At 45.2% G+C, this 18,178-nt stretch overlaps 1 protein-coding gene across 1 annotated transcript in view; it reads right to left on the bottom strand.

Annotated features, from left to right (window-relative positions):
* The window catches only part of ALK (ALK receptor tyrosine kinase), a 679,865-nt gene that overhangs the window by 124,633 nt on the left and 537,054 nt on the right, over positions 1 to 18,178 (bottom strand). The window contains exon 6 of the mRNA XM_058682930.1: positions 2,064 to 2,195. Coding sequence (XP_058538913.1) covers positions 2,064 to 2,195 — 132 coding nt within the window. The remainder of the gene's footprint in view (positions 1 to 2,063; positions 2,196 to 18,178) is intronic.

Consider the following 18,178-nt stretch of genomic DNA (forward strand, 5'->3'; position numbering starts at 1 on the left):
GGGCCCCAGAGTACCCCAGGCACGCATGTGCCACATCCTTTCCCTACTGCAACTCTGTGGCTTCGGTCCTTTCCCCTGTGCTGGATTTTCAGCAGTCTAAAGACAGGTGCCTGTTATTCATCCCTGCTGTGGGCTCTAGTACATTTTGTAGCTCACAATATATGTGTTTGATAAGTGTTTGTGCTTTCCCTGGCATAAATGTAAAAACCTCTCGAGTGTATACTCGTAACCAGGCAGCTGCCGAGAACACTGGATTCGGGTGGAATGAGCACTGGGCTGGGAGTCTAACTCTGCCCCCAGCTATCAGTGAAATCTCAGCAGTTGGTTTTGGTCCATGGAAACCAAGTGTCCTGATTCATTTAGTCATTTGAATCAACAAATAGTGACCACCTATGCTGTGCCAGGAGATACTGGTATGGGGAAGAGAAACAGATCCAATCTGCCCATGGTGAGGGAGAGAGATGTGGAAACACCTCCAGGAAATGGAATAGGTACACACCCACTAGCATGGCAGAAATGAAAAGACAGATTGTAATAAGTGTCGATGAGGATGTAGAGAATTAGAAACTTTATACATTACTGGCGGAATGTCACATGGTGTAGCTACCTTGGAAAACAGCCTGGAAGTTCTTTTAAATGTTAAATACAGGGGTACCCAAGTGGTTCAGTCAGCTAAGCATCTGACTCTTGATTTCGGCTCAGGTCATGACCTCATGATTCGTTGAGTTCAAGCCTTGCACTGGGCTCTGGGCTGACAGTGCAGAGCCTGCTTGGGATATTGTCTCTCTCTCTCTCTCTCCCTCCCCTACTCTCTCTCTCTCTCTCTCTCTCAAAATAAATAAATAAACTTAAAAAAATGTTAAATACAGAGTTGACCCCGCAATTTACTCCTAGGCATGTACCCAAGAGGAAAGAAAACATCTGTCTATATAAAAATTTGTACAGGAATGTTCAAAGCAGCATAATTCACAACAGCCAGAAAGTAGAAACAACCAAAATACCCATCAACCGATGAATAGATGAACAAAATGTGCTAATAGACATACAATGAAATAGTACTTGGCAGTAAAAAGGAATGAGATCCTTACACGACACAACAAGAATGGGCCTTGAAAACATTATGCCAAGTGAAAGAAGTTAATCACAAAGAATACATATTGTATGATTCCATTTATATGAAATGCCCAGAATAGGCAAATCTGTAGAAACAGAAAGTAGATTAGGGGTTGCTTAGGGCTAACGGCCCCTGGGGGGGGGGAGTAGGGGAGGGGAGATTGGAGGGAAATGAGGAAAGATTGCTAGGGGTTACCTTTGAAGTGATAAAAATGTTCTAAAATTAGATTGTGGTGATGGTTGCACAGCCTTGGGACTATACTAAAAAACACTTATGTGTCCAATTGAAGTGGGTGAGTTGTATGGTATATGAATTGTATTTCTAAAAAGCTGTTAATAAAAAAGAATGGACACACAGTGGATGGATGGATACACCAATGGAGGGAGTCGAGAGGAAAAGCCAGCTGTATTTGTTGGCGTGGTACTTGTGGGAGGCATTAGAGGAGGCTTCCCAGAAGGACTGACTCTGGAGGTGACCCAAGGAGGAAGGGGCACTCTGGCCAGGGGTACCGCACGAGCAAAGCCATGGAGGTGTGCTGGAGTGGGGAAGGGGTCTGATCCAGCAGGCGCTGAGGCACACGAAGACCAGGAGGATTGGAGGGCTAGGTGGGTGGTGGAAGATAAGGCCTGAAAAGGGAGGGGAGTCTGGGCACAGGGTGCTCATGTTCCTGAGTTAGGCTTTATCCTGCACACCTTCTCTGTGCCACTAGGATGCTGACAGCATGAGCTACACGATCTTGTTTGGTTCTTAAATTCTGTGCTCCTGTTTCTAGATGCAGATCTTAGCTCTGTCTCTTGGAGACTGTGTAGCTTTTGGAAGTTGTTACTGACAGCACACAGGTAGCACTGGGTGTAAGGGAGGGTGTCTAAGTTCTCGTGCCCGAGGTGATGGGGGCAGGGGGGTGTAGGTGTGGGCTGGGCTGGGGTGGGGGGCAGCCCCATCTACTCACTGCACAGCTGGCCCTCGTCTTCTCCCTGGGTGCAGTCCCGGTGGAAGTCGCAGGCCTGCCCGAGCTGGAGGACTGTCCCATTCCAGCAGGTGAAGGAACTCTGCAAGGCCATCTTGGAGCCCGGGGATGTTCCTGGAGAGCACACAGAGACACATGCCCCTGATCAGTTCGGGTGGCGCTGTGGGAAGGCTCAGGGACAGCATCACTCTGCCCTGCCCTTCACATCCCAAGGTCTGGCTGACACGCCCGATCTGGCTACACGCAGGGCCAACCAACACCAGGAGGCCAAGAGGAAGGCAAAGCCCTAACACCCTGTCCCTAAACCCCCACTTTCTAGTGATGGTGAATAGCAGAGTGGGTCTAGGTAAGTCCACATCTCCCCAGCACTCTGGGGTCCTCCACCCCTGGCTTCAGTGTGCCAGGTGGAGAGCCTGTAGTCTCATCTGCACACATACAGCTATACCCACGAGGTCAGGTTTGGGGCGTATCTGGTCCAGTGTATCTCCCACAGTTCTTGACTCCAGATGTACCACTGGAGTGGTTCTAGAAACATACAGCACTTTCTGTTGTTGGACCAGCTGTGTGATGCTGAACCTATCTCTCCTCTGTCTGGCCCTATGTCTCCCCATCTATAAAAGGAGGGATTTTGATGATATTTCTAAGGTCCATTCTGAAATTTTTATATAAATCATAAATCTCATATAAATCATATTATCCAGTAGCAGAAGAGAGAAGGAGCCATTTATAATGAACCTGTTAGCAGCTATTTGTTTCTGTGTCAAGAACAATGGGTTGGTTATAATAATGAATTAACCTGTGACCCCAGAGAACCAGGCTTAAGTTGGCCTGGACCGGCCTGCCCTGCTAAATGGGGAACTCTACCTGGAGACCACCGAGCAAGGGCCTGGCTTGTTTTTCTGAGTGTGCCTCCTGCCAGGGAGCTCTTGGTTTGGGGGGATGGGGGCAGCCTTTGGCTCCCGTGGAGATGAGCAGGCAGGGCCCACCCGGGTCGACCCCCCAAGTCCAGTGGCCTTGCACTCTGTCCTCTTTTCTAGCTCCTTCCGCATGGCAGCTGGTGCCTCAGCAGTCTTCCCACCCCCATCCCACCTGCCTCAATGCTCAGCTGGGTGGGGGTGAGGGTGACCAGGATTCCCACTTGGCTGGGTTCCACAGCCTCTCTGAGCTTCATATACGGGGAGGGGGGGATGTTTCTCCAACCCTGGTTGTGAGCTTAGACTCCCCTTTGTTAAATTTCATTTCAGTGCAACCTCCCAGCTGATTGTGATGTGGTACTCTCCAGGTTAGCTCATCGTTAATATCTAAAATTCTGGGGCGCCTGGGTGGCTCAGTCGGTTAAGCGTCTGACTTCGGCTCAGGTCATGATCTCACGGTTCGTGGGCTCGAGCCCTGCGTCGGGCTCTGTGCTGACAGCTCAGAGCCTGGAGCCTGTTTCAGATTCTGTGTCTCCCTCTCTCTCTGCCCCTCCCCCACTTGCACTCTGTCTCTCTCTGTCTCAAAAATAAATAAACATTAAAAAAAATATCTAAAATTCCATGATTTTCTGGTTCATTTCAGTTGCAACTGAAACTTACATCAAGTCCAGCCTGTTTACATCTACAATCATCTCTGTACTGACTCAGCACATCTGGCTCTGTGAAGAAGCTAGGCATGTCTTCACAGTACCCATTTCCTAAGTGGGGAAACTGAGTCAGGGCAGCTGAGTGACTTCCCTAAAGCTGGTAAGTGGGGTGCGGACGCAGCCTGTCAGACTTCAAAGCTGCTCTCTCCATCTCATAGGCCAGTCAAGGCTTAATTTGTCAGTGGTTGGCACATGGCTACCAACATTCTCAGATGGGCCTCCAGCCTGGCTTGGTGTTCTGTGTAACTGTGGGCATGGAAAACACAGGCCCTGCTTCCTTCAGGGGATCACATCCAAACTTTTTTCCCTGCTCTGCAAGGTCCTCTGTGCTCTGGGCCCCAATTTCCTTTCCTGTCTCACTTCTCACTGTCTCTCTGCACAAACCTGTGCTCGAGCCTCATTTGATATTCGTTCCATGCAACGTGGCCCTAGAGCATGTGTGTGTGGTCCCATCTTCTTCATTAAGTTGTTTGAGCATCTGTGTGCTGTCCCCCCTCCAGCCCTAGCCAGTGCCTGGCCCCTGCAAGGATTCGTGAAAACCATGCACATTAGGTTACCCTGCCTGCAGTAAGCTGAAAAATGACACGCCCCCCCCCCCAATAGTCATACCCTAATCCCCCCAAACCTGGAATATGTTCCTTTATGTGGTAAAATGGGGATTAAGTTAAGGTTCTCTAGATGGGGAAATTATCCGGATTATCCAGGTATGATCACAAGGAGTCTTAAAAGGAAGAGGCAAGAAAGTCAAAGAAAGAAGCAAAAGATGTGATCATGGAAGCGAGTCTGGAGAAGCGTGAAGAATGGGTCACATGCCAGGGAAGGCAGGCGGCTTCCAGAAGCAGGAAAAGGCGAGACAACCTATTCTTCCTGAGAGAATCCAGAAGGAGCTGGCACTGCCACTAAGCTGATGTTAGCCCAGGGAAACTGATGTCAGACTTCTGCCCATAGAGAATAAAAGGGTGTTATTTTAATGTGGTGGTTTGTTACAGCAGCCACAGGAAGCTAATACCCACTGGCTTTAATACTCCAGCTCCAGTCACTGGCTAAGTCAGCTGAGGCCCAGCATGCATGGCTTTAGATCAACTCCTCTGTTCCATAGCTTGTTTTGTGACCTGTGGTTCTCTGGACTAGACATTCTCTGTCTTTCCTCCCCACACAGGAGAAACGCCCCCACTATCCATCCCTGCGCCACAAGACAGCCTAAGACAATGTGTCCACCAAATCCCTTACTAATTCCAACCGCAGGGGCTGTGCAATGGAAAGTCTCCCCATCCCAGTTCCCAAAACTCAATAGTGGGATCAAAATAAAAAGGGAATGACAGGAGACACAATGCTCATTTTCAAAGGTAAGGTGCCAAATTCATTTTATAGCCTTAATTCTGCGTATGAATTTTCCACTTGTCAGGCTTGTCATCTTGGAAGCTGAGAAACACAGTGCTTCTAGGAGACTGGTGCTGGTCCCCAGAAAGTGCAGTCTCTCTCTCCCCTGGCAGACCTGGAGGAGGGGTGTCCTCCCTGAAGCTTTGACTGGAGGGGATTTTGCTGGGGGTGGCTGTGGACTTTGTCCCAGGAAACAAGAGCACATAGCAAGGCACCTGCCATCATATGTGGCATACCTGCTTCCTGTTAAGGACAGCACCGGGCACTTGACCTGCCTGTGCACTAACCTTACAGCTGCTGGGACAGGGCAGCTCTGTTGTTTCCATTTCATAGGGGGTAGTTCCCAGTTAAGTGAAGGTGAGGCGTGGTGGCCGGCAAATGGCCTCCAGCTGGGTGCTACTCCTGAAAGCAGACCGGTGTGTCCACTGTAGCTGGTGGGCCCCGCCTGCTGGTGACATGCCTGTCCACTCTGCCCCTCCTTCAGGGCAAAGACTTTTTAGGATGACAGGAAAAATTCTTCGTCTTTGCTTGTTGATTTCTAGTTTCCCAAACATTTTCTTCTTATGCCCTATATGTGACCATTAAATAATTAGGACCTTATTACCCTCACTCTCAGAACTACCACAGGAAACATAAGCAAAATTAAAAAAAAAAAACGTATGGAGCAAATGAAAATTGTGTCATGTTTTATTCCCACCTTATGATTAGGCCTTGCTTTTCGTTGTGTGTTTTTGTGAACACATGCATGTTTCACATTCCAGTTACTTGTCAATCCCTGAATAGGTCTCATACTTTCTTTTACATTCCTTCATTCAAAAAACATATGCCTATTGTTTAGAGTTTGAAACCAGTGTAAAAATAAACAAAAACAATGCTCAGAATTCCACTACCCAGATGCCATCATTTTTAACATCTTGTTTTTGGCCTATGCTTTCAAAGTGCATATAGTTGTGTCATACGTATACATGTCTTAAGACAATGAGGGTTAGATCACAAGCTTTTCTCAGGGTTTAAAAATTCCCCATAAGAAGACTTTTTAATGACTACAGTCCTGTGTGATATGTACCATCATTTATTTAAACGTTATTCAATGACTGGATTGTTAGACTGTTTATAATAACACTTTGAAGAATATCTTTGAGCATAAACCTTTGCCCGCATTTCAGATTATTTTCATAGGATAGATTCCCAGAAGTGGAATTACTGAATCAAAGAGTATAAACATTTTAAAGGCCCTTGATACATATTGCCAAATTGCTTTCTAGAAGTTAATCCAATTTACACTCTCACCAGCTGTGTTCACACACGCACGCCCCTCTTACTATATCCTGGCCAACCCTGAATATTAGCATGGTTTTTATTTTTAACTCAAAGTATTTCCCTGCTGTTTTATTTGTATTTCTTTGATAGTTAGTGAGCTGGGTATTATTCCACATGTTACTAGCTTTATTTTACTCTCAGTGGACTTGCTCACTTCCTTTTGCCAATTTATCTGTTAGGTTCTTTATGTTTTCCTGTTGAAGTGTAGGAGATTTTTTTTTTTAAGTTTATTTATTTTGAGAGACAGAGAGCTTGAGCAAGGGAAGGGCAGAAAGAGAGGGATAGAGAGAATCCCAAGCAGGTTCTGCACTGTCAGTGTAGAGCCTGATGTGGGGCTCGAACTTACAAACCACAAGATCATAACCTGAGCAAAATTAAGAGACACTTAACTGACTGAGCCACCAAGGTGCCCCAACGTGTATGAGACTATTATTTTTTTATTAAAAGTATTTTTTTAACGTTTATTCATTTTTTGATAGAGACAGAGTGTGAGTGGGGGAGGGGCAGAGAGAGAGAGGGAGACACAGAATCCGAAGCAGACTCCAGGCTCCCAACTGACAGCACAGAGCCCGAGGTGGGGCTTGAACCCACAGACTGTGAGATCATGACTTGAGCTGAAGTCGGATGCTCAATCGACTGAGCCACCCAGGCGCCCCTGTATGAGATTATTAATAAGGATGTGAGACAATTGGTTATACGTTTTGACAATTTCCCCCCAGTATTCCATGTGTATTTTTGCTCTGTTTATAATGCACCTTGATATGCAGGAGTTGTAAACTTGGACATAATCCAGAACTATCCATATCTTCCTTGGTGATTGCTTCTTTGCCTTTTAGGCTTCCAGGCTTTCTTCCGCATGGTAGGCAGTGAGTGGGTCACCCTTGGTAGTCTTTGGGTTGTCCTGCCGTTGCTAAGGCTGCCCTGGCATCTGGGAACATCTTCTGCCAACTCACCATCTTTCAGCAATGGGGATCTAGATATTCCTGGCTCATGTGTGACACTTTCATGGATTGTCCCCTTCTCCCCCTTCCATGAACTGTCCTTTCACTTGGGCTTCTATGGCACACCACTTCTTGCTTGAACATGGAGGACATTCTCTTTTTTTAAATTTTATTAAGTTTATTTATTCATTTATGTTGAGAGAGAGAGAGGGAGAGAGAGATAGAGAATCCCAGTTAGGCTCTGCACCATCAGCACAGAGCTGGATGCAGAGCTTGAACCCACAAACTGTGAGATCATGACCTGAGCTGAAATAAGAGTTGGATGGATGCTTAACTGACTGAGAAACCCAGGTGCCCCTGAATGTGGCTGGCATTCTGCCTGATGTGATACCTAGCTGTTTGTAAGCCTGTCTTTCTCAGCAAACTGTAAGTGACTTGAAGGGAAGTCTTATCTACATGAGTTCCCAACAGTGCCCTCTACAGAGATCTTCCCATCCCAAAGTCTGGAAGTTGAACTGAAACTATGTATTTTCTGGGGCAGGTATTACTATGTTCATTTTATAGTTGAGAATATGAAGATTCCAAGTGCTTGCATGGCTTGCCAAGAGACTGGAAACCTTGTTTTCTATCCTTTGTACTGTGGACACCCCCCTGGGCGATGGGTGTCATCAGGAGCAGTGACAGGGAGTACAGAAGGACAGGAAGTCAATATCCCTCCCCTTCGAACATAAGCCTCCACAAAGGAGGGGTCCAGTAGCTGGAAGGGAGTTCTGCTTCCACCCTCTAGATGCCCCCGAGTTTATCCCCAGGAACTCTCTGCTGCACAGCCGCAGCCCAGAGAACTGTCTGCTTCAGCCCTGCTTCTATCGACTCCTCCGATCTCCCTCCCCTGGCTGGAGGCTTCCAGGCTCCCTGATAGCTTCCTCCTCTGTACCATGGGGAACTTTATGCCTGTGAGAGATTCAATTAGATGGGCGCCTGGTACTCTGATCTCTACTGCCAGCCCAAACTCAAAACTAATGAGGCGCAACAGGAAACAACCGCTCTGTCTTCCCAAGTTCTTTTCTTTATGGGGCCCATAAATTCCAAGGAGGAAAGTACCCTTGGTGAATGGTTTTAATCAAGGGCCCGAGTTTCCTAACAGCATCCCCTCTGTGGCTGTGAAATGGTTGTTCCAACTTGTGGAGTAGGTAGCCCGAGGGCCTGGATGGTCACAGCCTGCTCCAGAGCAGTAAGGAAGGAGCTTCCTGATGGCACTTCATGACCGCTTCCGGCCACGGTGTCAGTGATTCCTGGGAACCACTGAAACACCAATGTCGTAATCACAGAAAGATTATGGAGAGCTGAGATCAAGTCACTCTGGGGAGAGTTGGTGCTTAAGGATTTTTGATTAATAAGGGTCTTCTTTTCTGGGAATGTATTTATTACCTTTGGAAAGGCAGTTCTTTCCAGAATGACATCAAAGGCACTGGAGGTAGTAAATTGTCTACCATTCCCTACCCTTCTATAGCATTTTAACAACTTGCCATGTGCTTTCCTAATCCTTCTTTGTTTGAACCTCATAAACAACTGGCAGAACATTTATTATTATCCCCATCTGATTAATCAAAAGAATGAGGATTTGAGAGATTAAACAATGTAGAGAGAAATTCTTTTTAATCAGTAAGGTACAACAAAATGCAACTGGTTACTTGCTAGGTGCTTTGCCTGAAGTCTCACAGCTAGTAAATCACAGGGGAAGTGCCCAGAACTGGGTCACACGATCCCAGGTGGAATCACTCTCCAAGGACTCAGATTCCATTACCTTCTGGAGCAGCTCCCTAACTGCCCATGGGAGTCACTTGGGAAGTTAGAAATACTGTTGATGTTCAGGCCCCATCTGAATCAGTGAAATCAGTCTCTCTGGAGGAGGGTCCCTTGGCCCCGGTGATTTTAGAAGCTTCCCGGGTGATTCTCAAAGGCACAGGGTTGAGAACCACTACCTTGGAAGGCTGGAGGATCTGCCCCTGAGCATCTGCGTGTCTCAGGTGGATCCTTTACCTCCATGGTTCTCCAGCGCCCCCTTGGTACAGTGAGAGTGTAACTTCAAATCCAACCCCCAAGACCCCTTCCATATTTGACATCCTGATTCTGGGGTTCTAGCAATGGTTGTTGGCGGCTCTCTGGCAAAGGTTGATTTGATATAGTTGGTGCCATCTTTATCAATGTTCACCACTTAATGCCTCTCCCCTGAAGCCTGATGCCCTGCTGGGTAGGCATCTTTACTGAGCCACTCACTTGCCCAGCAATCTTCCCTTGGTTGCCTCATGTTCGCTTTTCCTGTCTCCGTCATCTGTCACCTGCACCCTGGAACATCTCTCCTGAATCAGCAAACAGAATGCCACGTTTGCCCATTTATCTCCTCTGTGGATGTAGTAGAAACAAGTTCAGATTTGCACGAGAGACATGTGTGCCCCAGGTCAGGTACATGAGTTCATCTTCTGCACCATGGGGGACTTAGTGAGTTCGCTCCCTGGGAATGACTCCTTTTCCCTAATTGTGCATTCAGAACAGACACCCATACATGCTCACCTCCTTCAGTTATGTCTTGGAGATTTGATGCCGTGGACACAACTCTCCTAACTCAAATTTCTTTTTTAAATGAATGTCAAATTTTAGGGCGCTTAATTAATTTTTAATTAAGGTGATTTATGTGGCATTAAAAAAGGCACATTTGTATCAGCTTTTGGGCCGTCTCCCACCTGCTTGCTCTTGCCTAACCGATGTCACTCGTTAAAGGGCGAAAAATTGAGTGCTGTGTCAGCGAGAAGGGGGTCTTGTTTTTAAATTAAAGAGAAGGGGAGATGATGTATGGGGAGGAGGCTGGCTTCCAGAGGGCGGGGAGGTCAGGAGCAGGGCTGGAGCTGGAGCCCAGGGGTGGAACAAAGCTCCTACCTGCTGGTGGAAACTTCATGTTTTCCAGGACAAGGAGAATCTAGTGCTCAAGGGTAAATAAGCCCAGAGACGTGAAAATGGATGGTGACATGATAAGGATGTGGTCAAATAGTGTGCACAGACTAATAGCTGCCGCCACCATGCTGATGTTAATGGGGGTGTTGGAAGGCCTGCGGACTGTGTAAATTAAGCCTGGCAGAGGCCAGTCTTGCCGAGGGCTTTGGGCCTCGTAAATTGTAGTTGGACAACCTCATTAAAGAACTGGCATCTTGGGCTCCTACTCAAAATGCAAACTGGTGAGGAGAGGGCCTGAGTATTGAGGGCCCCAGTGGGCTGGGTAAGAAAGCACCCTGCTGGGAGTCAGGAGAGCTGGTTGGAGGCCTGACTCTGCCACTAGGCCTCAGAGGTCACGAGCATATCACTTCTCTGGGCCTCAGTTTCCTTGTTTGTAGACCCTCTGCAGCCAGCCATTCACATTCACTGTGGGCTTAGGCTACTGCATTGACGGTGTGTCCACAGAGCCTCTGCATCAACATCACAGAGGAACTTGGTAACCATGTTGCTTCCTGGGCCTCACTGCAGACCTACAGAGTCAAAATATCTGGGGGTGAGACTTTGGAACCAGCGTTTTCTACAAGCTCCCTGGGTGACAACTGGTACACTAAAGTCTGAGAACCTCTAGGGTTGGAGGAATAAATGGATCTTCTGTTCCTTGTCCCCTGGAGAAATCCGGAGCCTCCCAGCACCACCCATTCTCTCACCATGACAACTTCCTCCTTGGTCCAGGGTTCTTAGGGTTCCCTTCACACCCAGATTCCATTTCTATTATTGTTCCAGCAGGCCCAAGGCATCACTAGCTAGTGGTGTGAACTCTGACACAGTTTATAGGGCCTCTCCCTTCTGTAAGTTGCGGATGCTATCTAATTTACAGGGTTTTTGTGAAGACCAAATGAAACTATACACATAAAATAGTACGTGGGGCTCTTATGAGCTAATTTCAGAGAATAACCCAGGGTGTTGGGGAGAATTGGCCATGGAGGGTGAGTGGGAAGGGGACAATGATGGGGTTGAATAGGCCAAATCTTGGGGTCAGACAATACCTTTGGGAATCCCTCATATCCCATAGTAGAGCTGAACATCTACAGGGCCAGACCCTTCCAACAAAGCAATGACAGAGACAAACCCAATAGTAACCTGCAACACAAATAATAGCTATGAAAAATAATTGCAATGATGAATTTTCAAGATTATTTATCTCTGGAGTCACCCTGCCACCGGAGTTAGCTTTCTGAGCCCAGTTCTCTTTAGGTCCTAATCCTAAATTTTTGCTGGTTTCTACGGCATTCAAACCAAATTGAGGCTTTGCACTCCTGCCACAGCCCACGTTCTCAGCTCCACTGTGTTCTTTTGTATCTAGCCAAACACCATGACTCACAGTTTCTTGAACATGCAGCCATGGCTAGCTACAACCTTTGTATAACCCTATTCTGGGGTCCAGAATCATCTTCTCTACCTGAGCAATTCCTCCTAACTCAGATGTCACTTTCCCCAATTGCTTGTTCATCTTCCCTAAAGAAAGACACTTGCCTCCCCCTGGGGCACGCTGGTAATCGCTCCCTACCTTTGTGCACTCACTTCCCCTGTTGGGTGATTATGTCTATGTTGTTAGTTTCTCTCGCTAAATTCTAAATTCTTTGAGGCAGGGGGCCTGTCTTGTTTTTATCTCCCAGAGAGTGCCTGGCACACAGCAAGCACTAATGAATGTATGTTGAAGGAGCACAGAATAGATCACCAAGTGTAAGTAGAAGAATGGAGTGAGGTGGAATTTTCTTGCATTCTGGAAATTGCTAATTCCTTTAGGTTACACTGTAGACATCTCCCTTACCCTCCTCCCTGCCTCATTCAATTTTTGGTTTATTGAACAAATGTGTTCAGAGCTTCTACAAACAGCTGGCACTGGGGTTAGGAATAGTGAACAGAGGGGAACATGGGTGACCTAGTTTGACAGGTGGGCTGCATGAGTCCTCTCTAGGGAGGTGATATTTGAGCTGACACTGAAGGATCTGAGAGAATCAGCCATGTAAAAAGGCTGTGGCAGAGCAGGAACGGCAATGCCCAGGGTGGGAGAAGATGCTCGTGACTAGAAATAGAGCAAAGGCCGGTGTGGCTTGAACGGTCACAGAGGGTCAGGAGGGCCATGGGGAGGAAGGCAGAGGCCCAACCAGGCAGCACCTTGTGGGCTGAAGGAGCGTGGAGTTTGCTTAGGGAGTTTAGACAAATCTCAAATTGTTTTCCAACAATATGATTCGTTTTTAAAAAGATCATTCTGAGCAATTTAGAGAGAATGGCTTGGAGAGGCAACAGAACTGGGAAAACCAGTTTGTAGGCTGTGGAAACCGCCCAAGCAAGTGATGAAGGCAGCATGTGTGAGCCTGGTGACAGTCCTGGAGCTGGAAAGAATTGAGTGACGTGAGTTTCATGTTGGAGGTGACCCTGGCAGAGCCGGCCAATGGTCTGGAGGTGAGGGGGAGACAGGGATACCAGGGACAGCACTAGGAATGAACTATGGCTGCCATATGACATGACAGAGCCACTGAGGTTTTGTTTCAAAATCCCAATTCCTCAGACAAAGTCAGTCTCTGTATAAACTTAGGGAGAAAGACAAAGATTTGTGTAGGCCAGAAGAAAGCAGAGTGTGTTTTGTTTTCATGGCTGAGCTCTTTTAAGAAATTAAAAAATTTCTCATCCCTTTGTACCCTCAACAGGCCCTTGATTTTGTTGCCTGGACCTTTCCCCAAGGTTTCTCTATGCGACATTTATCTTCATTGCTTTGCTGAAAATACCCAGCAATAATTTTATTTTTAATATTATAAATGACCTCTGTGCACATTTACCATTAATCTCCTTGAAAAGCGGTGATATTTAACCATTCTGCACCACAGCACCCCATATAATATGTTGTTTTCTCCTCTTGTTTGTTCAGTAAGCAGTGAACAATTCCAGTAGCACCTTGGAGAATTAGTACTAATCACAAACAAATTATAGCTACAACTGAGACCACAGGAGGGACTGTGCAGTAGAGAAAGCTGTTTGGAATGGAGAGCAGAGGTGAGTAGGGATCATTCGCACCGTGGGGTGTGGACAGGAGGACTGATCAGGTAGAACAGCCTCCTGGGGCAACAACTCCAGTGAAGGGGGCTGGGTGGATCCAGCCCCTTGAAGATGGGAGGTCACCTTGCTTCCATTCGATCCGTGGAAGCTGTGGTAGAAGGAATGGCTGATTGATGAAGAGACAAGAGAGCCACTGGGTGCTGATGCAGATATCAATCATGTTAATAACAACTACCACCCTCACCATTTATTGAGTGCCTGTCATCTCCTAGGTACTGTCTTAACAGCTATATACATTATTTTATTTAGATCTACAGCCACATATGAAGTAGTTATTATCTCCATTTTATCGAGAAGGAAACTGGGACCCAAGGATTTGTAAAAACATTCCCAAAGTCACAGAGGCAGGATTTTATGTCTACCTGACCCCAAAGCCCATGCTATTAATCAGTATGCTAGACCCCCCAGGTGGAAAGGCCATGTTAGAAGTCCCTGGAATAAATAAAGAAGGAGGATCACGGGCTGCAAGCAAGTGGGGCACCAGAGAGAGAATGCATGCAACAGGTTGGAGACCGAGGCCAGGCAAGTGAGTTGGCAGTCTCAGAGAACTGTGGAGGGGTACAGAGAGAAGCTAGCTGGGATTCTGGACTAGATTCTAGTTCCTCAAAGGGCTGGCAACATGTTTTTAGGGAAATGATGAACCCAGGTAGGTGCTATGTCAGGGTCTAGGCATGGGGGAAGAAGATGGGACCTGAATATCCAGATTCACGGCTTGTACTGTGGGCTGGGCAAACATCTCTGTCAGGAATGGTTGGGGTCAAATACTTAAGGACAAGTACTTTGTAAACCACTGAGTGCTAGAAAATTGTTAAGATTTTATTTTTATTATTAAAACATTTGACATTTATACAGGATCTCACCAAAACCCTAAGAGGTTCACTACCTCACCTCCATATCTTTACTGAAATGTTAACTTCTCAGTGAGGCTTTCCTGGTGACCTTATTTAAAATCTCTCCCCTGCTCTCACCCTAGACACTTTCTATGTCTCTTCTCTGCTATATTGTTTCTCCTTCTACTTACAATTGGGCAATATACACTTCTCTTATTAGTTCCATTGCTTGCCACTCTCCTATTAGCATTGGAGGAATGGAATCCCTAGTTCCTAGAACCGTGCCTAGCAAATAGTGGGTGCTCAGTAAACGTTTGCTGAAAAGAATAGGTGAATACATGTTTTTAACAAGTAACTTTGGGCAATGGATTCACATGCAGGATGTATGTTTTATTCACAATTACAATTGGTATTTCAGAGAGAAATTGGTATTTCAGAGAAAAAGGCCATTCACTGAAGAGACACTTCATGTATCCCCAACCCCCATGGCTACATGTGTACAAAGTTGGGATTTGTCCATATAAAAAGCAAATCATGTCAAGCTTTTGCTTTTTGCAGATGACATGATATTATACATGGAAAATCTGATAGACTCCACCAAAAGTCTGCTAGAACTGATACATGAATTCAGCAAAGTTGCAGGATACAAAATCAATGTACAGAAATCAGTTGCATTCTTATACACTATCAATGAAGCAACAGAAAGACAAATAAAGAAACTGATCCCATTCACAATTGCACCAAGAAGCATAAAATACCTAGGAATAAATCTAACCAAAGATGTAAAAGATTTGTATGCTGAAAACTATAGAAAGCTTACGAAGGTAATTGAAGAAGATATAAAGAAATGGAAAGACATTCCCTCCTCATGGATTGGAAGAATAAATATTGTCAAAATGTCAATACTACCCAAAGCTACACATTCAATGCAATCCCAATCAAAATTGCACCAGCATTCTTCTCGAAACTAGAACAAGCAATTCTAAAATTCATATGGAACCACAAAAGGCCCCGAATAGCCAAAGTAATTTTGAAGAAGAAGACCAAAGCAGGAGGCATCACAATTCCAGACTTTAGCCTCTACTACGAAGCTGTAATCATCAACACAGCATGGTATTGGCACAAAAACAGACACATAGACCAATGGAATAGAATAGAAACACCAGAACTAGACCCACAAACGTATGGCCAACTAATCTCTGACAAAGCAGGAAAGAACATCCAATGGAAAAAAGACAGTCTCTTTAACAAATGGTGCTGGGAGAACTGGACAGCAACATGCAGAAGGTTGAAACTGGACCACTTTCTCATACCATTCACAAAAATAAACTCAAAATGGATAAAGGACCTGAATGTGAGACAGGAAACCATCAAAACCCTAGAGGAGAAAGCAGGAAACGACCTCTATGACCTCAGCCGTAGCAATCTCTTACTCGACACATCCCCAAAGGCAAGGGAATTAAAAGCAAAAATGAACTACTGGGACCTTATGAAGATAAAAAGCTTCTGCACAGCAAAGGAAACAACCAACAAAACTAAAAGGCAACCAACGGAATGGGAAGAGATATTTGCAAATGACATATCGGACAAAGGGCTGGTATCCAAAATCTATAAAGAGCTCACCAAACTCCACACCTGAAAAACAAATAACCCAGTGAAGAAATGGACAGAAAACATGAATAAACACTTCTCTAAAGAAGACATCCGGATGGCCAACAGGCACATGAAAAGATGTTCAACGTCGCTCCTCATCAGGGAAATACAAATAAAAACCACACTCAGATATCACCTCACACCAGTCAGAGTGGCCAAAATGAACAAATCAGGACACTATAGATGCTGGCGAGGATGTGGAGAAACGGGAACCCTCTTGCACTGTTGGTGGGAATGCAAATTGGTGCAGCCGCTCTGGAAAGCAGTGTGGAGGTTCCTCAAAAAATTAAAAATAGACCTACCCTATAACCCAGCAATAGCACTGCTAGGAATTTACCCAAGGGATACAGGAGTACTGATGCATAGGGGCACTTGTACCCCAATGTTTATAGCAGCACTCTCAACAATAGCCAAATTATGGAAAGAGCCTAAATGTCCATCAACTGATGAATGGATAAAGAAATTGTGGTTTATATACACAATGGAGTACTACATGGCAATGAGAAAGAATGAAATATGGCCCTTTGCAGCAACGTGGATGGAACTGGAGAGTGTGATGCTAAGTGAAATAAGCCATACAGAGAAAGACAGATACCATATGGTTTCACTCTTATGTGGATCCTGAGAAACTTAACAGAAAACCATGGAGGAGGGGAAGGAAAAAAAAAAAAAAGAGGTTAGAGCGGGAGACAGCCAAAGCATAAGAGACTCTTAAAAACTGAGAACAAACTGAGGGTTGATGGGGGGTGGGAGGGAGGGGAGGGTGGGTGATGGGTATTGAGGAGGGCACCTTTTGGGATGAGCACTGGGTGTTGTATGGAAACCAATTTGACAATAAATTTCATATATTGAAAATAAAAATAAAAATAAAAAGCAAATCATGTAGAAGCTCATTGCAGTGGCTGTGGCATTCCCTGTTTCTAAAGACCTCGCTCAAGTGCTGCCAACCTATCCAGGATGATGGCTGCATACTCGTAAGCACAATGGAGCCCTAACTAGGGAGGTAATGAAGCTGGAGCAGGCAGAGGCTGCTGGGAGCATCAGATACAGAGGAGAGAAGTGATGGCCGATTCACAGTAAGGAGTGAGACTGTCAGAAAGTACTTCCCATTTGAAGCTGGGATCAACCTGCAAGCTCTCAGTGTTCAGTGGATAGGCTACTTCCAGCCAGAGTCAAGAGGAAGCTCTGTTTCCTCGGAGGAAATGTGAAGAGCTTCTGGGTTATTCAGTTTGATAAGCAAAGACATCTGGAAGGGGGATAGAGTCTCCTATGAAAAGATCAAGGTCACTTGCTCTGGCTAGGAGTCAAGAATCGCTTTGAATTTTTTTCATTTTTAGTTCTTTTCTAAGACTCTCATCTTAGAGTCTGACCTTCTCAGAACCACAAAATTGAGAGAAACCTGGTGAAGAAGGAAAGCTGGGTAACAGGCAGGGAGGAAAGAAGAGAAATAATTAAAAGATGAAATAATATGCAGGGAGTACCTACTGTGTATCAGCCTTTTTTGGTGTGTATTATCTTTCACCTGATTCCTTACATGTATACCACTGAAATCTACAAGAAGTGAGTGATTTAAAATGGTCATTATATATACACATATATATATATATATACACACATATATATACATATATACACGTATATACACGTATATACGTGTATATATGTATATACGTATATACACGTATATACATATATATGTATATCTGTATATATATGTGTGTATATACATATATATACAGATATATATATATATATATATATATATATATAACAAACTTTGACAAGATGTGGAGAAGAAATTGAAACTTCTGCACACTGTTGGGAGGAACGGAAAATGGCTTAGCTACTATTGAAAACAGTATGGTGGTTCCTCAAAAAATTAAAAGAAAATCACTACATGATATATACAATAGTATATATACATAATACAATATTATTCATCCTTCAATAGGAAGGAGATCCTGAGACATGCTACAACATGGGTGAACCCTGAGGGCACTATGCTAAGTGAAACAAACCAACCACAAAAAAAGAGAAATACTGTATGATTCCACTTATATGAGCTAACTAGCATAGTCAAATTCATAGATGGAGGGTGGAATGATGGTTTCCAGGGACTGGAGGGGAGGGAAAAATAGGGAATTGTTTCATGAGTACAGAGTTTCAATTTGAAAGATGAAAAAGTTCTGGAAATTGGTTGCACAATTTTTAACTACTTTTACAATTTTTGACTATGTTTAACACCAC

Source organism: Neofelis nebulosa, chromosome 9 (assembly GCF_028018385.1).
Source record: "Neofelis nebulosa isolate mNeoNeb1 chromosome 9, mNeoNeb1.pri, whole genome shotgun sequence".
Taxonomy (NCBI): domain Eukaryota; kingdom Metazoa; phylum Chordata; class Mammalia; order Carnivora; family Felidae; genus Neofelis; species Neofelis nebulosa.